Source organism: Doryrhamphus excisus, chromosome 14, assembly GCF_030265055.1.
Source record: "Doryrhamphus excisus isolate RoL2022-K1 chromosome 14, RoL_Dexc_1.0, whole genome shotgun sequence".
Lineage (NCBI taxonomy): Eukaryota > Metazoa > Chordata > Actinopteri > Syngnathiformes > Syngnathidae > Doryrhamphus > Doryrhamphus excisus.
The window spans coordinates 13,161,884-13,179,172 of record NC_080479.1 but is presented as its reverse complement, the minus strand read 5'-3'; the positions used below and the strand labels follow the sequence as shown (position 1 = coordinate 13,179,172).

At 39.7% G+C, this 17,289-nt stretch overlaps 2 protein-coding genes and 1 long non-coding RNA gene across 5 annotated transcripts in view; 2 read left to right on the top strand and 1 right to left on the bottom strand.

Annotated features, from left to right (window-relative positions):
* The window catches only part of vps50 (VPS50 EARP/GARPII complex subunit), an 88,370-nt gene extending 85,959 nt beyond the window's left edge, over window positions 1-2,411 (top strand). Inside the window, exon 29 of one of the 2 annotated variants that reach the window (XM_058047747.1) lies at window positions 222-2,411. In XM_058047747.1, the coding sequence (XP_057903730.1) occupies window positions 222-341 (120 nt within the window). In that variant the 3' untranslated portion in view covers window positions 342-2,411. The remainder of the gene's footprint in view (window positions 1-221) is intronic. The other variant, XM_058047748.1, reaches the window with a different exon arrangement.
* A 255-nt stretch (window positions 2,412-2,666) lies between these two features.
* On the top strand, window positions 2,667-16,957 carry LOC131102295 (uncharacterized). The gene is made up of 6 exons (XR_009119417.1): window positions 2,667-2,841; window positions 5,306-5,380; window positions 6,251-6,381; window positions 8,219-8,319; window positions 10,184-10,228; window positions 15,332-16,957. It is a non-coding gene; the product is annotated as an uncharacterized LOC131102295 (long non-coding RNA).
* The window catches only part of calcr (calcitonin receptor), a 40,254-nt gene continuing 36,888 nt past the window's right edge, over window positions 13,924-17,289 (bottom strand). For both annotated transcript variants that reach the window (XM_058047769.1, XM_058047770.1), the window contains exon 22: window positions 13,924-14,634. In XM_058047769.1, coding sequence (XP_057903752.1) covers window positions 14,416-14,634 — 219 coding nt within the window. In that variant the 3' untranslated portion in view covers window positions 13,924-14,415. The remainder of the gene's footprint in view (window positions 14,635-17,289) is intronic.

The following is a 17,289-nucleotide window of genomic DNA, read 5'->3' as shown; positions in this document are numbered from 1 at the left end:
AAATGTGAATATGAGGGGATCCACTGTATATTAAACAGATGCTCGGTTTGTATAGCCAATTTATAGCAAAAGAATAATAAGGGGGAAAAATATCTTCTGCCACATTCACTCTGCTTTGTTTGGTTCGTAGTGTGAGTTCCTGAGAGGTCTGTAATCCATCTTCATGAGATTATTGCATCCCTGTTTTGCGTGAAAGATGTCTATTTGTCATTTTCTTGCAGGAGTACTCCATGAAGCAGCTCGCAAACCTGGTGAACGTTTGTCTGGGCTCCCACATAAACAAGAAGGCTCGCCAAAAACTCCTGGCAGCCATTGATGACATTGACAGACCCAAGAGATAGATAGAGATAGATCTTAATGTAGCAAGCAGCTAAAAGACATTGGACACTCATCATAGAATGTCATATATATATATATACACAGCATATGTTAGTCCATACAGTAAACTGGCTGCCACGTACAACGAGTCAAACTCCTGATTGTAACCAAATGCTTTGTTTGCTCCCTCATAATGATGGATGGAATAACAACATCCTCACACTTGGCCCTGCAAATACTCCAAATAATCCAACCCATGACAACTACATTTGTGTGTGTAATTAAGACATGTCATTTCATTAATGTGATTGCCTCGTTCCTAAATCATGAATGAAAACTGCCTTGCACAAGAGAAATCAGGAAATTTCTAAATCAGACTGTAAATAATCCAAACAATAATAGAGCAGTCCAGACGTGATACGACAAGCAAATGGTATGGCTGTCCCTCTCGCTGATTATTAATGACATCTCCACCTTGCAGACTAAGAAAATCTCACACTAAGACTACAAATAATCCACAAAGTCAGTAATAGAGCAGTCTAGAAGTGATGGGACAAGGAAATGGTATGGCTGTCCCTCTCGCTGGTTATTGGTGGTTACAGCTCTACCTTGCACCGTCAGACTAAGAAAATCTCACACTAAGACTACAAATAATCCACAAAGTCAGTAATAGAGCAGTCTAGAATTGATGGGACAAGGAAATGGTACAGATGTCCCTCTCGCGAGTTATTAATGACAGTCACCACCTGGCATAATAAGACTTAGAAAAATATTAAGAAAATCTCACAATAAGACTAGAAATAATCTACAAAATCAGTAATAGAGCAGTATGGAAGTGATGGGACAAGCAAATGGTATGAATGTCCCTCTCGCTGGTTATTAACGATAGCCTCCACCTTGCTCAGTCAGACTAAGAAAATCTCACACTAAGACTAGAAATAATCCACAAAGTCAGTAATAGAGCAGTATGGAAGTGATGGGACAAGCAAATGGTATGGATGTCCCTCTCGTGAGTTATTAATGACAGTCACCACCTGGCATAATAAGACTTAGAAAATCTCACACTAAGACTATAAATAATCCACAAAGTCAGTAGTAGAGCAGTATGGAAGTGATGGGACAAGCAAATGGTATGGATGTCCCTCTCGCGAGTTATTAATGACAGTCACCACCTGGCATAATAAGACTTGGAAAATCTCACAATAAGACTAGAAATAATCTACAAAGTCAGTAATTGAGCAGTATAGAAGTGATGGGACAAGCAAATGGTATGAATGGCCCTCTCGCGAGTTATTAATGGCAGTCGCCACCTCGCATAATAAGACTAAGAAAATCTAACAATAAGACTAGAAATAATCCACAAAGTCAGTAATAGAGCAGTATGGAAGTGATGGGAAGAGCAAGTGGTATGAGTGGCCTAGTGTGAATATGCCTAATCCTCATACATGCACCATGATGCTCCAAGTGTAACATAAATCAGCATTCCATCACTTTGTACCAAATGTGATTCATTTAGTTTTGGAAAAAAATGCAAATCATTAAATCACTGAGTGTGTTTCCCCAATGGTTTGACATTCTAAATCACTTTAACCATTCATTAGCAGACGCTGCATCATGACACGCTTCAGGGTATTAGTGCCTGAACGCTTCCTGTTTGTTGTTTTGGTTTTGCCTGTTTTGTGGAAGAATGGTTAATATAATTCTAATTTACGGATTTACAAATGAAATGAGCAACATATTTAGATTGTACGTGCAGCACCTGAGTACTGTTGTGATGATGTGGGGATGACATGCTGTCCAGGGGGGGTCTGTCTGATTGTGACTTTTACAAGGAGAAGAATACTGTAAATGTGAATGTTTTTGAACAATATTTATTTGTAGCTCTGTGTTTTGTTGGAGTTTTACTCATTATCATGTAACTCATCTCATGGACATACTTGTAATCATCATCAGTGCTGTAATTAGAGGCGAATCCTAACAAATAAACACAATAATACTACACATTTACGGTACTGTATCACTTGCTTTTATTATTATTTTTTATTTAATGAAGATAAAGCTAAATAACAGGACAGAATGATCCATGTTTGTATGTATTAACAGCTGAATCACGCTACAGGATACCACACTAAACATGTATTTGTCTCTTTAATAGTAGGAGCAATGAGGGCTTGCTTTCAAAGACATCACGTAATTTAAGGCACATTCACACTGTTTTCCGGCATACGTCAATGTAGCAAATTGTACATCCAAATTAAGATTAAGATAGATATGCCTTTATTCGTCCCTCGGTGGGGAAATTTGTAAATAAATTAAGAATTACGAAGTGAGTGACGACTATATACACGTCATGTTTTTCTTACTCTTCCTATTTAGTTACACACACGCATATTATAAAGATGTTTTGTGGTGTTCAGAGTGCCCCTGAAAGCATCTCGTGTTGTACTAATGACAATGAGGAAGTGTCGTTCCCGGGTCATGCAAATGAGGAAGTGTCGTTACCAAAATGGACGGACTAGAGAGGTGAGTTGGAATTGCATTAATTGATGATTGTAGATGTGTTCAGTTCAGAATGAAGTTCGAAAAGAGCGTCAGACTGTGAGACTGTGTGTGGACGCTCCACTGTGCTCTGGTGTGTGGGCGTTAATTACACACAAAACGCGTTATTGTTGACATAAAGAAGTATAGTAGTAATACAAAAATAAATACAACAGGTCATGGTCAAGTATATGTTGTGGATAAATGGACAAAAGTAAAGCTAAAACGTGTAGAAAGTCATTTTACAAGAGTGGAAGCTTTTTTTTCCACTCACTTTCACTTCCTGTAGATCCGGGGTCTCAAACTCAATTTACCTGGGGGGCCACTGAAGCTAGGTTCTGGGCAAGGCTGGGCCGCATCAGGTTTTCAAAAAAAAAAAAAAAACGCATTTATTAAAAACAGAAAAATATACAAACTTTTTCAGTGCTTTGGTTCCGATTTTCTACTATAAAAGCTCTGATAAAACATTCCACTGTTCTCAAATATCTTAATTTTTATTTTTTTGCACAAAATAAGATGAAAAATAAATAAACAAATCACGAATAAAGAAAATCAATCAATCAGTAATAAATAAATATAATAATAGAACAGCAAATAATAAAAACCTAAGAAACCACATATAGTTGGTGGTTAGACAAATTATTTTTTTCAGATTAAAATGAACAAAGACATGTAGACATGACAAAACACGACTATAGTCACATTTATACTTTTTTTATTTACAACAACAACTGGTCTTGAGACACATGCTAATTGGCAAACTAGAGAGCTAGCACCTAAACGGTAGCCTTCAAGTTATTTCCTTTAAACTTAAATAGCCAAAAACTTACCACTTCCCCACGGATAGGGAGGATAACTATTAACAGTTATTTAACCTTTAACATGAACATTAATCAAATGTAATATTTTTTTCTGGGTACATGATACCATACAGCATCCATATCTAACTTGCGCGGGCCGCACTAACATTAAACTTTCATATCAAGGCGGGGGCCTCAAACTAGCGTCCTGCGGGCCACATTTGGCCCATGGGCCGCGTGTTTGACACCCCTGCTGTAGATGTACTGTAATGACCAGGTGTCCCAATACTACTGACAATATTCTGCCTCTCCCGGAGTGCAAAATGACTTCCATAAAAAGGACCAGGTGCTCTCATTCGCACTTGTATTGCCTGTCATTTTCTGACAAAATCCAGGAACCAATCCATAGAAATCACTGCAGCTGTCCTCGTTGTCTGGTCATTGTCATAAAACTGCATCTATTCACTGACAAGCCAACCGAAAACGAAGAAGAAATGCTGACTTTTCCCAAAGCAGGAAGTGTGAAGAAGCAAAGTCATCCTTCTTTGAGCTATCTGCTCAAGTATTGATTAAAATCCTTGAGGGTCACAGCTGGTGACTTTGTGAGATGTGCACCATGAATCATGCATGCGTGGCCTCCGCAGTCAAAATGGACTTTGTTGACCCCTGCAAATTCTCAGCGTGCCTCTGCCCATTTTGAGTACTCTGGTTGTTTAAACATCTTGAAAATGTCACAGTGGGTGGTGAGAGACCAGTCAATGAAGAAAAGTTCCTCGTGGGGCTCCTCAAAAGTGTGGCCTACGCTCTCAGATAGATGCCTCGCTAAGCTGAAGGTCTTGGTAATGCCTTGTCTTCTCAACCGGCATCAGAGATGCAAAGAGCTAATTGGATGTTGCACAAACTTTCCGAGACGGCGCCTTGAGAATGTTCTTCTAGCAGCCACTGCTGCTAATTTGCAGGCTGACTAACCGTGCTCAGGTGGAACAAATGTTGTGTGTGTGTGTGCTGAGGACATAGAGCGTTTAAATGTGACGCTCTACTCGAGGGCGACAACACCAGGGAAAAGCCATCGGGTAAATTGGGCTGAAGATACTTCATCTGCAAATAAACTCTTTAACATAACATAACATTATGTGAGCCAATACAGAACAATAACGATGCATTTACTGTAACACTGTGCTTCATAGCATGCGGCGATGTTGCTTTTATTGTGGTTAGCACCGTTCATAGCACAGCAACAATCCGTATTTGCATGCGTGATAGGACTCTTCACTCCCAAGTATTTGACCTGTGTTCTCCTCACCTCTCTGAGTGTTTATTAAATGTCCTTCTCCTCATAACAACAATAGACCTTGTTGGCCTGGAGCTGCGTTGTACAACACCTTGCTCATTACACTTTATTCACAACCTCGGCAAACAAATGACTCACATCCAGCATGAGTAGAGAGGAGAGGCTGTAAACAGGCTGCAGCCCGGTGTGAATCCCTTTATTAAAATGGTAAACAAAACAAGAAAGTGTTCTGTGCAAATCATACTAAACAGCGAGGGGTGGGCGGGGGGTAAACGGTGGTATCGTGTGTTGGAAATGTTATATTACGCAGCATATTTCATGTTGGTAAAAGGTTGCTTGACATTGTATGTGTTGCCAGCATGCCTCACTCGCCCAACGTCAATATGGAGATTGAAGGTTTCACACCATCTCTTCAGCTGACATTACTATCCTGGTATGTATTTTTTCATTTAATATTTCAACTAAAATAACATTATTATTCTTTACAACTTTCTTATTTAAACATTTTTTCCTTTTCTGTTGTATTTTATTTTATTATTAACTAATTTTCTATTATTATGTACTTCATTTTTCTAGATTGTAGTTATTTTATTAGCTATCATATTATTAACTATTTCAACAAATTATGAGTTTATTTATTATGAGTAATATTTTGACTTTATTCTTCTCACATTCTAATTTTTTCTGCGACCTAATTTTCAAAAAAATCACAACTTTATTTGTGGTGTTGTTTGCTTCTCATAATGTTACAATCCTTCAAAAAAAAAAAATATATATATATATATATATATATTCTTTAATATTTAAATTCTATGCTACTAAAATGGCTATTTTTCTACAATTCTTCCTCGTAAATTACACTATTATTCTGTATACTTTTCCTCAATATATAATTTTTTTTCTCAAAATATTGTAATTTTATTTTTGTAAATTTCTTTTATTTTAATTTTTCTATTTTTGCTGTTATTTTGCACTTTGGACACCACTGCATTCAACAAAAGAAGGCAAAGAAGGAGATATGCCCCTGATAAAACACACTATGCTGTATATATATGTTTATATTTGTACATCAGCTGAAAACACCAGTAAAGCCAAATAAATAAATAAAAAAACACACAAAAACAATTTGTACTAGTACACCCCCTTTCCCGTGGAATGGTTTGGTCTAATGACCAGGAGATGGTGGCTAACAGCAGATGTTTTTAATCACACTCTTTAAAGTACGATTAGCAACACCTGTGTTGGCATTATTTGTATTTATTTATTCATGTATTAGCTCCAGTTCTATACTCCGGTCCAATAGGTGGCGCTAATGCGCTGCAAATGAAACGCAAGGAATGGAAAAAAAACACGTGCGAGTGGGCAACATGGCTGTACAAAAGAAGAAGAAGAAGAACATGGCTGAAAAGATAAACACACCGGCAACACTTTGAGGTCAGTGAAGTATTGATTGAGTGATGTGTTGTTTAAATAAGTGACTCTTGTTTGAGATAAGGATCCAGCTTGTGACTATTATTGAGTTAATTATTATTAATTAACAACTATTAAACACAAACGTGAATACATCCAAGAAGTGCCTTCAAGTGCTCTAATCATGTCAGCTAGTTAGCCAACGTTCATGTACAATAAGTGTGAAACTATAAGGTGGAACTCCATGTACTTTTGACATCATTTGCATGGCATTGATTGGCACCAAAAGCTATGATTTGTTGACAGCATTATTCAGCACTGATTTATTCTTGACAGCTGTCATCCCAGCGTCACATAATATATTCCCATTGATTTTAGCCTGATGTTTTTAGTGCTCTGCTCCTAATCTAAAGATGTAAACCCATGGGAGTCGGAGCTCATCCACACATTGCGCCGCCGCTGATCTGATGATCCAAACTCCAAACTGAGCTGGTCTTGCACATTTGCGTTCCTCTCCCTGGATGCAACTCTGGTGATGGAAAAAGAGCACAGGGTTCACCGACCCGCGGTGAATAAATGAACTCTTCCCGCATGGGCTTCAACCAGTATTATTTACATATTTTAAATTAACTACAGGATTAACTTGGGGGGTCTCTCGGGCCAGCTGGCTGGAAGCGGATGCATAATGCATTCTGTCATGTGTGCAGGTGCTTGAACTGTCGCAATTTGTTGAAAGAGTTTTTTTTTTTTTCTGGCGACAAACTGTGGTATCGCTCAAACACAAGGTCAGCGAGATGGGTACACTTTGTCCTAAAGAAACTTCTTAAAATTGGTCACTACATTTGGGGGCTTTCTCTGGTCATTCCTAAGTAAAATTATTTATTTTGGTGTGCCATTTTTTTTAAACACATGTTCATGCACTGCGACTGGCAACCCTGATTGGCCTCAAATGTAGTAGCATTGAATTAATATCTGACCTCCAACGCAGTGCCTTGTTTATTGAGGTGATATTGAGTAGGCTTCCTTATTTATAAATGAAATATTTTCGTCGCTAGAACATGGAAAACATGTTCATGATCCGATAATATGATTTTTAACATTATTAGAGCTCTTTAGACATGAAATAACACCCTTATAGTCAACGTTACACTCAGATAAAAGAAAATAAGCCATGGAAAAGCATCAGTGTGGAAAACATCAGTGTGGCTGTAAATGTTCTCCAGTGCTAGGGGAGCTTAGTGGGGAACAGAGAGGAAGTGACGTTTAAACTTGACGGGCCTCAACAGTAGCCTGTGTTGGGGATTATTGTGCCTGTTGTGAGAGAATTTGAACCTGCAATAAAAGCCTGTTGTGCCGGCAGTCAAGTCTGGTGCTTGTGTGTCTCACTGAGCATTACAGTAACATTACTGACACCTAGTGACCAGTGTAGAATACCTCGTAACATTATGCCTTATGTAGTTAATTTTGGCATTTTTATGCTTCAAAATGGTTAATTTAAGCAAATATTGTGTTTTTTTTTTTAAACTAATAGGCTGTACTCCGACTGTATATGTAGTTATATGCTTTAAAAGTCCATCAAGTGACACGCAGTAATGCAGTATGAAGCTATAACGGCTGTTACATTTATTATTTGAGGAAAGCAAAGCAATTAGCCTGCATTATACTTGGCTAAAATTGATTTTGTTGGTTCCATTTCATCATATTGCTATGATGAAATTGGTGCCTTTTTATTGCAAATAATAGAATAATGCCGCAGTTTCATGTGGATTTGGTATTCAAAGTAGTATTCAAACAGTCCCTGTGTGGATTGTTACTTATTGTGTTAGGTTGTGTAGTATATTATTTATTTTTATAATTGCAGATTGCCTGTTCATCTTACCAGTCTTCATCAATGCAATAACGGCAACGGGAATGGCTCTGAGGACTTTGCAGTCTGCATGCGTTTTAACCAGCACCAAGAAGGTAAGAGGCGCCAATCAAATCCAATCATTCACATACAGGATAAAAATGCATGTTTTCATGAATGCATGTCCAAATCAAGGGAGGTAACAAGTTGTTTGGCAGAAGCACAAGCTCCAGGGTCCTGATAATTAGCAATTTGCCTTACAAATCTCATTCCGAGTCACATGGCAAGAATCGACTTGGCTCCTCCCTACACTTCAGTGGCACGAGAGATTGGCATCATAGTGACTGGGATGCTCTATATGTGAATGGTAGTGGTGTGCTGTCAGGGGCCAGCAAAGCAGTCTCTGCTGGCCTAAACACTATCAGAAGCACTCACCTACATTTACAACTTAAATGAGGGGGTGCTGGAGCCTATCCCAGCTGTCGTCGGGCGAGAGGCGGGGTACACCCTGGACTGGTGGCCAGCCAACCACAGGGCACATATAGACAAACAACCATTCACACTCACATTCATACCTATGGACAATTTGAAGTCACCAATTAACCTAGCATGTTTTTGGAATGTGGGAGGAAACCGGAGTACCCGGAGAAAATCCACGCATGCACGGGGAGAACATGCAAACTCCACACAGAGATGGCAGAGGGTGGGGTTGAACTTGGGTCTCCTAGCTGTGAGGTCTGCGCGCTAACCACTCGTCCGCCATGCAGCCCACAACTTAAATTGTTCCATGAAATTGTATTGTATGTACATAGCTTCCAGTATTTGTATGTTAGATTTTTTTTGCCAACCATATCTGCCTAAGGCCTTCAAAATCAATAGTGCTGGCGAATGTTAGCAATGGGCCTACCTCACAGGGCCAGCTAGCTGGCCTACAAAATCATCGTCAGTTGTCCGTCCTCTCATTGACCACGTTTGACTGGTTGAATCGTCTGCGGCCATTTGCACAACAACGCCCCCCCTCAGAAAACCTCGGCATCATAAGTAGAGGTTAGCTAACCCCGAAGCAAGCTAGCTTGGGAAAGGGATTCTTCGCCACATCCTCCGAGGAGAATACTCTGTTGAGTTTGGATGTTTTTGTCATGTTGTTGGTTATATTGTGTTTTTAGATATGGATTGTACGTATGCTGCAACGGGATAGTGGTTGCGTGATGCGACAAACGAATGTGACGTGGTCACATTCTCACAGTAGATTTGCACGCAGCATCAACGTCGTGTGATGTGATATTTTGCACACGCGTGTTGCACCTACTTGCGGCGGTGTGACACGCTTTGCGTGCAACGCCACAAAGATGACACTTCACCGCTCTTCTCGTCCTTGGATGGGAAGAAAAAAATACGCTCATTCGTCTTCATTTTTGTTGCATCCACATTAGAATGAGCAGAAAGCCTCTGGTGCCTCATTCTTCTGCTTCATTGCAGGGTAAGATGAATATGGCAGATCAGAGATCAGCTTTAGGCCATTGCTAATGTTCATAATATCCAACCGTGTTTGTGCAGGGCTTTAGATAATGATCATGCCGAGCATTGTCTTCCAATAATACATCAAATACTCATTTAAGATTAGAATGTGTGACTGTTGGCTTATAATAATAATAATAATAAAATAAGGACTTGTTTTTTTCTGCATTAACTTCCGGGATGTGCTCATTTCCTGATGGGAGAAACAGCATCCAGTGCAATTCAAAAATCCAATACAAAGATTGATTAGGCTAATACACAATTGATGATTCCTTGTGATAAATCAATAAACAATTGCCTTATTTTTTAGCCTATTTACGACAGCTTTTGTGTTTAAATGCATCCAGCCAGCCGCTGCTGTTCCATCCCATCCCAACTGAGACACCGCTATCTCTCATGAGCAGATCCAGTTGGCACTGGCCATTTAGAAAAGATTTTGATTTGATGTTCTTTTCTTTGAAGAACCGAGAACCGCACAGAACTCAGCAGGGGACCCCATTGCTTCCGGTAAGTACATTGTATGGCTGTCATACATAATGACAAAGGCGATTATTCTTTAGGCACCACCAGCGGTCTTATGGAATATTATTTTTTTATGAGCTAATGGCCTCATGTTAATTTTTCACATAACTTTTACATTGTATAGGTGCAGTGTATGGAAAATATATTATCATGGTCCTTAAACAGTTTCCCAAGTTTACATAACAATTCCAAGTACTTCTGTAGAGTTTGGTTCCATTCAATACGGAGCAGAACAACAGATGATTGAATGATGAGATGAGTCTGTGGCAATTATGGAGATTTCTTCATCGTTGTATCCTGATTTAGTCCTCCAGCTCAGCCTTTCATAAGCGAACCGCTTTGCATACAATTAGACCTCTGCATTGAAGACGATCTCGTCAAATTTCTTTTGCTGGTAAGGGTGAGAGCAAAGGGACAATATTTATCAGAGGAATGAAGATACATCTCCAACGGCGTCAAAAGTCATCATCATTATTATTATCTTCCCCTCCTCATCAAGCTCATAGGGCCGGTGAATGAATTCAAAGGAGGACAGTTTGTCTTCTTCTCTGGGCTGTGTCATTAGGATTCAGCAGAGCTTGAAATTGCATATTTTACAGTAGCGTCTCCAGCAAGGCAGACTATATCGGCACAAAAGGAGCGACTGCAGCCCCCTTAGTAGGATAACAAGTGCAACTTAAGTTTATGAGTGAAATGTCAGTCAATCCCGGCCTGCCTGCCCCATCGGTTGAAGCTGCAATGTATTTTATGAAAGGGGCCTTCAGGGGAAAAAGGGACTACAAACGGAGCAATACCTTTTTTTGTTGAATATGAAATGCTTCAAAACAAAGTATGTATACAATGAAATATACCTTTTTTAATTAGAACTACGATAAGCTTCCTCTTTCCTCCTTTCTCATTTTTATCCAACTACACTCACCACAAAAACAAAACACAGATGGGGAAATATTGTGTATTCTTGTGCTACATATTCCTACGTGGGGTGGGACAAACAAAGCACATTTTTTTTAATCCATGTCTATCCAAGCTGAGAGACAAGAAGACAAAAGGAACCACAACCATTCACCAAACGGCCGTAGAGTCACAGTGCAAAACAAACATATTGTATATGCATGTTGGCTAAAATATACACATAACAAATATACCAGCTCTCATCTTAGACAAACTAGTATTTTTTTTAACATGAGTAAGGGCCTCAAAATACAGTGGAACCTTGGTTAGCGTCATTAAGCCGTTCCAGAAGGTCTGACTCGATCGCGTTTTTGAAAATGAGTTATTTCATAAATGGCCGCTGTTTGGTGGTTACCTACATATCGAAAGATAGCTTATATGTGGTATTCTGGTCACCAAGTATCAGTAATGTTACATTTATGGAACATGACATGACCTTCACTCTGCATGTCCAACATGACATAGTGGGGGAAAAAAGTTCTCCTCCCATTCCGTGTGGAAGTGGTAAGTTTTTGTCTTATTTCTTTGTCCTTCTCCCAACACTTTATTTGAAACATTTTTTTAAGTTTATAATAAACAAATTGGAGGCCAACTAGTTAGCTTCGTAGCATGCTATGTTTAAAGCCGCAGGCGCTCTCCTTGGGATGGCTGTGTGTTACATCACAAGATGGGTGCTCCAGTCCTCGGATAAAAAATGCTGACGGTGAACAAGCATCTTGTTGAGTCTTTGTAGCGAAATTGAGAGCTCGGTATCCACTCTTTCGTCTGTGAATGATACTGAGACTAGCGATTAGCGATGTGTCGTGTTAGTCCGCCAGATAAAAATAGTTTTTCATGCTAGCTGCTACAATGATAATATCACTGTCGCTTGGTTAATATACAAGTCGTTTTTTTTTTGGGGGGGGGGGGGGGGTTGTGTAGCCTTTAGCATCAAAATACGTAATTTCCAATGGCGCCCGTTGCTAGCTAGCTCATATGAATTTGTTTTCTTGTGAAAGAAGAAATAAATATGTGTTCATGTTTTTGATAAGGATTGTGAATGGTGGGCAAAATATTTTGTAAAAAAGTTCAGTTCCTATTATGCTCATTCAACTATGATCCATATAAGAAAGTCAGTCCCTCTGTGATGTCACAAAAGAACGGTTTTACCACGCCTTTTCAAACCGGGCTTTTTGAGCCATCCCAAACTTCTTGTAGGGCTCACTTCCAAATGCGCAAACATCAATATCTGAAACTTTGGCATGGTTTAACACCAGAATACAACATTCTAATTATATTTATTGGTCAGAAAAGTGGAAAAACCATAATAGGTCCCTTTTAATGACATGACCAGATGCGAGCCATAATGTACGCTGACCGGAAAATGTACACAGAGGCAAAATTATGGTGTCCATTTTTATACATTAACCAAAATACACGCCAATCGAGGCTCCACTGTATACTAAAATATTTTCCAAAATGCCATCACGCATTGAACACCATTCACTCAGATTGCTTGATTGTCACCGTCTCCATTTAAATTGTTACCTAAGACATTAAAGTGAGTGTGCCAACAAAAAGGCAAACATTTTTCATGATGTGGTTGTTTAAAGCTTCCAAAACACAAGAGCTTCATCCTTAATTCTGACAACTGAAATGACCTGATTGTATGAATAATCTATATGATGTCAGTTATGAAACATAAGCACAAACACTAAAAAAAAATAAAGCTTTCATTAGTTTGGTGTGGAAAAACTTGACTTTCCTGACGTTCCCGTCAAAGACATTTGGCATTAACTAGAGTATGGCGCATTTTTGTCTTCCTTTAGGTGTACTTCTTAAGGTATTCCAACACTTTTCATCTCCACATGTTTGCGTATATATTTGTGAATGTTTCCCCCCAAATTTTTCCCCCTGTATGTCCAGCATACATGTACCAGCCCACAATTTTTACATTTGTCTTTATGCTTCACTGTTTTTTTTTTTTTTTTCATCCAGCGTTGCCATTTCACACTTGTTCAGCTGTCCTTGAATGCAACATAGTTGAAATAATGAAACTTATAAAAATCGGGCGTCAAAACCTGTAGCAAAGTAAATATATGATCATAAATCGTCACTGGAGGATTACTGTAGACAGACGCGAGCGAGCCTGTGCCCCCCCCCCCCCCCCCCCCCCCCACTGATTTCTCCTCATGCCTATACATTTGATAATTGACAGCTAGCTGCGTTAATAAATAAGCGTGTGAGGCATATTTCGGGCTTAAACCTGGATTTTGCATTTAGCTTGTTAGATTCCATCACTGGCAATTGAAGAGAGAAGGTTCTGGACCTGAACCGAACCTAATAATTACAACAGTCACTTTTATTGCAAATGTTGATCCAAAAGAGGAGGAAACTGTCAAGTGAGCAGGCGGGGTAGGAGTGAGTTGTGTGTTTAAAAATAGACATTTTTTCTAAATAAGTATACCAATTACTTGTGTATCTACGCGGGTTCTACTGTAATGTATAGAAAGAACAATTGTAAGCAAGACAGTCAGTCCACCAGATGTAAACTACCTGGTTGTCAGAATGACTGGTTTGACTGATAAAAAAAAAACCTTCCTCATACATTGAAACAATTGTTTCCAACTTGAAATATATATATTTTATATATTTGTTTTTTGTTTTTTTTTACCGTGATGATTAGCACTAGCAAAAAGCAGAGTTTGTGTGCAGCATCACAGGACAGAATGGAGCACTATACTCTGGAATGAAAAGTCATACCATTTTTTTAATAGAAAAAAATAATAAATTCTTTTTTTTTTTTTAAGTAATTTTATGTACACATTTCCAGAGCTTGAAACATAGAAGGTAAATTGCAACATTTCGTGGCATGTGACCAGACTAATGCTGGTACATATTAGAACTTTGTGTGTGTGTGTTTGAGCGTGGTCAGGGTACCACATCCGGATACAGGCTCACTCGGACACAGAACATCCCCATCCGGTCGCTGACTAACATCCAGTACCCTTTGGTATCGTACGTGAGACAAGAAAGCATTGTTTCTTTCACTTCCTGTTGATGATGACCACTATATGTTAATACCACGACATCATCTCTAACAGACATTGTCATCACAGTTATTTCCGTCTCTTCACCACCGGCGTGACAGAGGTCAAAAGTCTTAACAAGTCTTAGCAACAGTGACCAAGTCATAGAAGTGTTTCAGTCACTATCCCATCCTCGGAAATGTAGTCACAACCTCAGTGGATCTCGCCCGATTTCAGCGCCACCAGTTCCGAGTCGTCCGTGTGGCGTCCGTTCAAGTGTTCGCTGTTGCTGTCGCGGTGGTACATAAAGGGAGGGACCTCTGTAATGGAGGTGGCCGTGTATGATGTGGAGCGCATTGAACAGTGGTCTTTTCGTCGCTGACCCCACTGCGTCTTGTACTGCATCCACTGTCTCTTCAGAGCGCCCTGCACCTGCACACAAAGATGCGTTTCAGTTGGACACGACAAAAGATGAATAGGAAAATGTGTTGGTTAAACTTTTACTGCAGAGACCCATATGCAAACCATATTGTGATTATACTGCAGACAAACAGTTTGAAGGATTTATTTTGTACTGTTGCATACATATACAACCTCTGCAGTTCAATAATAGAAGTACTGGGATCTGTTTTGTGATTAATTTGTCAGATGATAACCAAAACGTACAAAAAACAAGTTAATTTCCCTTCCAACTTTTATTACCAAAAATAAATGTCATAAAGAATAATTGACCAGACACACACAGACGCCTTCTTTATCAAATTGTCGTCACTTGCATCTTTCTTTGGTGCCGGGGTGGGTTATTTAGCAGTCACACTCAATAATCAATGCACAGACTGTAGTATTCTACACTGGTCACTAAGTGTCAGTCATGTTACTGTAATATTCGGTGAGACACAGAAGCACCAGACCTCCTAGAAACAACAGGTCTCCATTGCAATCGTAAATCATTTCACAACATGCACATTAATCCCTAACAGGAGCTACTGTCGCTGTCTTGACCTAACGTAAACTCAATTCTCAACCCCAAACATCACTTCCTGTCCGTCCTCCCGCTCACATTTACAAACACATTTACAGCAACACACACAAATATGAGTCTTATTTTCTCTTGTTGTGTCTTGTCTAGGCGGCACGGCGGTCGAGTGGTCGCGCAGACCTCACAGCTAGGAGACTAGGGTTCAATCCCACCCTCGGCCATCTCTGTGTGGAGTTTGCATGTTCTCCCTGTGCATGCGTGGGTTTTCTCCGGGTACTCCGGTTTCCTCCCACATTCCAAAAACTAAAAATGCTAGGTTAATTGGCAACTCCAAATTGTCCATAGGTATGAATGTGAGTGTGAATGGTTGTTTGTCTATATGTGCCCTGTGATTGGCTGGCGACCAGTCCAGGGTGTACCCCGCCTCTCGCTCGAAGACAGCTGCGATAGGCTCCAGCACCCCCCGCGACCGTCGTGAGGAAAAAGCGGTAGAAAATGAATGAATGTCTTGTCTAGGGGAGTTGTTAGAAGAAATTTAACAGGTTTAGTAAGCTCCAACTACTGTGGATATTCACTTATCATGGTTGGGTCTGGAACCAATTAACTGTGATAAACAAGGGATTAATGTTGTGTCAAAGCGATACATGTCTAACAGTGTTCTTGAAAATGTATCATTATCTTTTAAGTTATACAACAAACCAAGAAAATCAACAGTCATTGTAAAACAAATGTAAAAAAACGGTAATGGCTTTATTGAGGCAAAAGGACAACCAGGACATCCATGTAGACAGCGTGACCTCTGTTCGTCTCAATCATCTCAAACCACGATGGCGCCATTCAAGACCTAATGGAGGTTGAGCAGTTTGGCCTTGAAACCAGACTGGAACACAATCCCAGAAGCCCATGTCCTGATCACAGAACCCGAATTGGTCATTACACGGGTTGAAGCAAGCAAACACTCTCATTTCCTCATGACAGTTAGTGTGTTAGATCACTCTCCTTCACAAGTGACCTTTTCCACATACGGTACATGTTTCCCAACACGTGCTTTTTGCAGCACTGGAGAAGATGCTTGTGTTATGTTTGTGTATGACAACCTGACCTCATTTCAGGGATGAGCACAATCACTGTGCTGGTTGTCTCATGCTGAGTATTCTAATGTGTTCTCCGTCTTTGCTATGTTGTTTATAAGCAACATTAAACATTCCCTTGCATTGATTTTCCGCTAACTTTCACATTTCTTCTCCCAGTACATTTTCAATTCTTATACTGTGTACTATTTATAAAGAGGCTTGAAAGCAGCTGTCATACAATGAGACTAAAGGTCTCAAACATTATTAACCCCTCCTAAACTCCGGTGCTTTATTCATTTGAAGAAAATTACAGCCTCTCACAGTCAATCAATTTGCAGCTAGGTTCGTGAAAAAACAATCTGTTTACAAACTGCGGTGCTCTTTACCTTAAATGTACCGTTACATCTTTTTGTTTCTGCACTGCACAGGAATTGGACTTTATGCCAGATTACAGTTAATACTAAGGTAAATATTTAGTTTGCCATAGTCTGTAAGCTCTAATTAAAGTACAGACCTGAAATTATACTTCCCGTTACAGTGTAATATAGCATTGATGCAAAACGGGTGGGTGTGAATGTGAACATACTCTCCTTACCAAACAGCGGTGTACTGTAATGCTAATTTTAAGGTATTGTCTGCCAGAATTGTCTTGCTTTTTCCACTTTTCTGACCTATAAATGTAGTTAGAATGTTGTATTCTCGTGTCAAAGCATACCAAAGTTTCAGATAATGAGGTTTACGCATTTGGAAGTGAGCCCTAAAAGAATGGATGGCGCAAAATGCTTGGTTTCAGAAGGCGTGGTAAAACTGCCCCTTTGTGATGTCACAGAGGAGCAGACTTCCTTATATGGGCTTGCTGCCCTCCTCGTTCCTAGCAATGGCTTGTCAGGGAAAGAAACATTTGTTTACAATTCCTAAAGACGCCACCATCAGGCACAAGTGGTTGGAGTTCCTGATTCCCTACCAACAAAAAATATAATAATTTTGTGTGATCAACCACAGCAGAGTGGGCGTGCCTGGAGGCGGGCCGTGGGT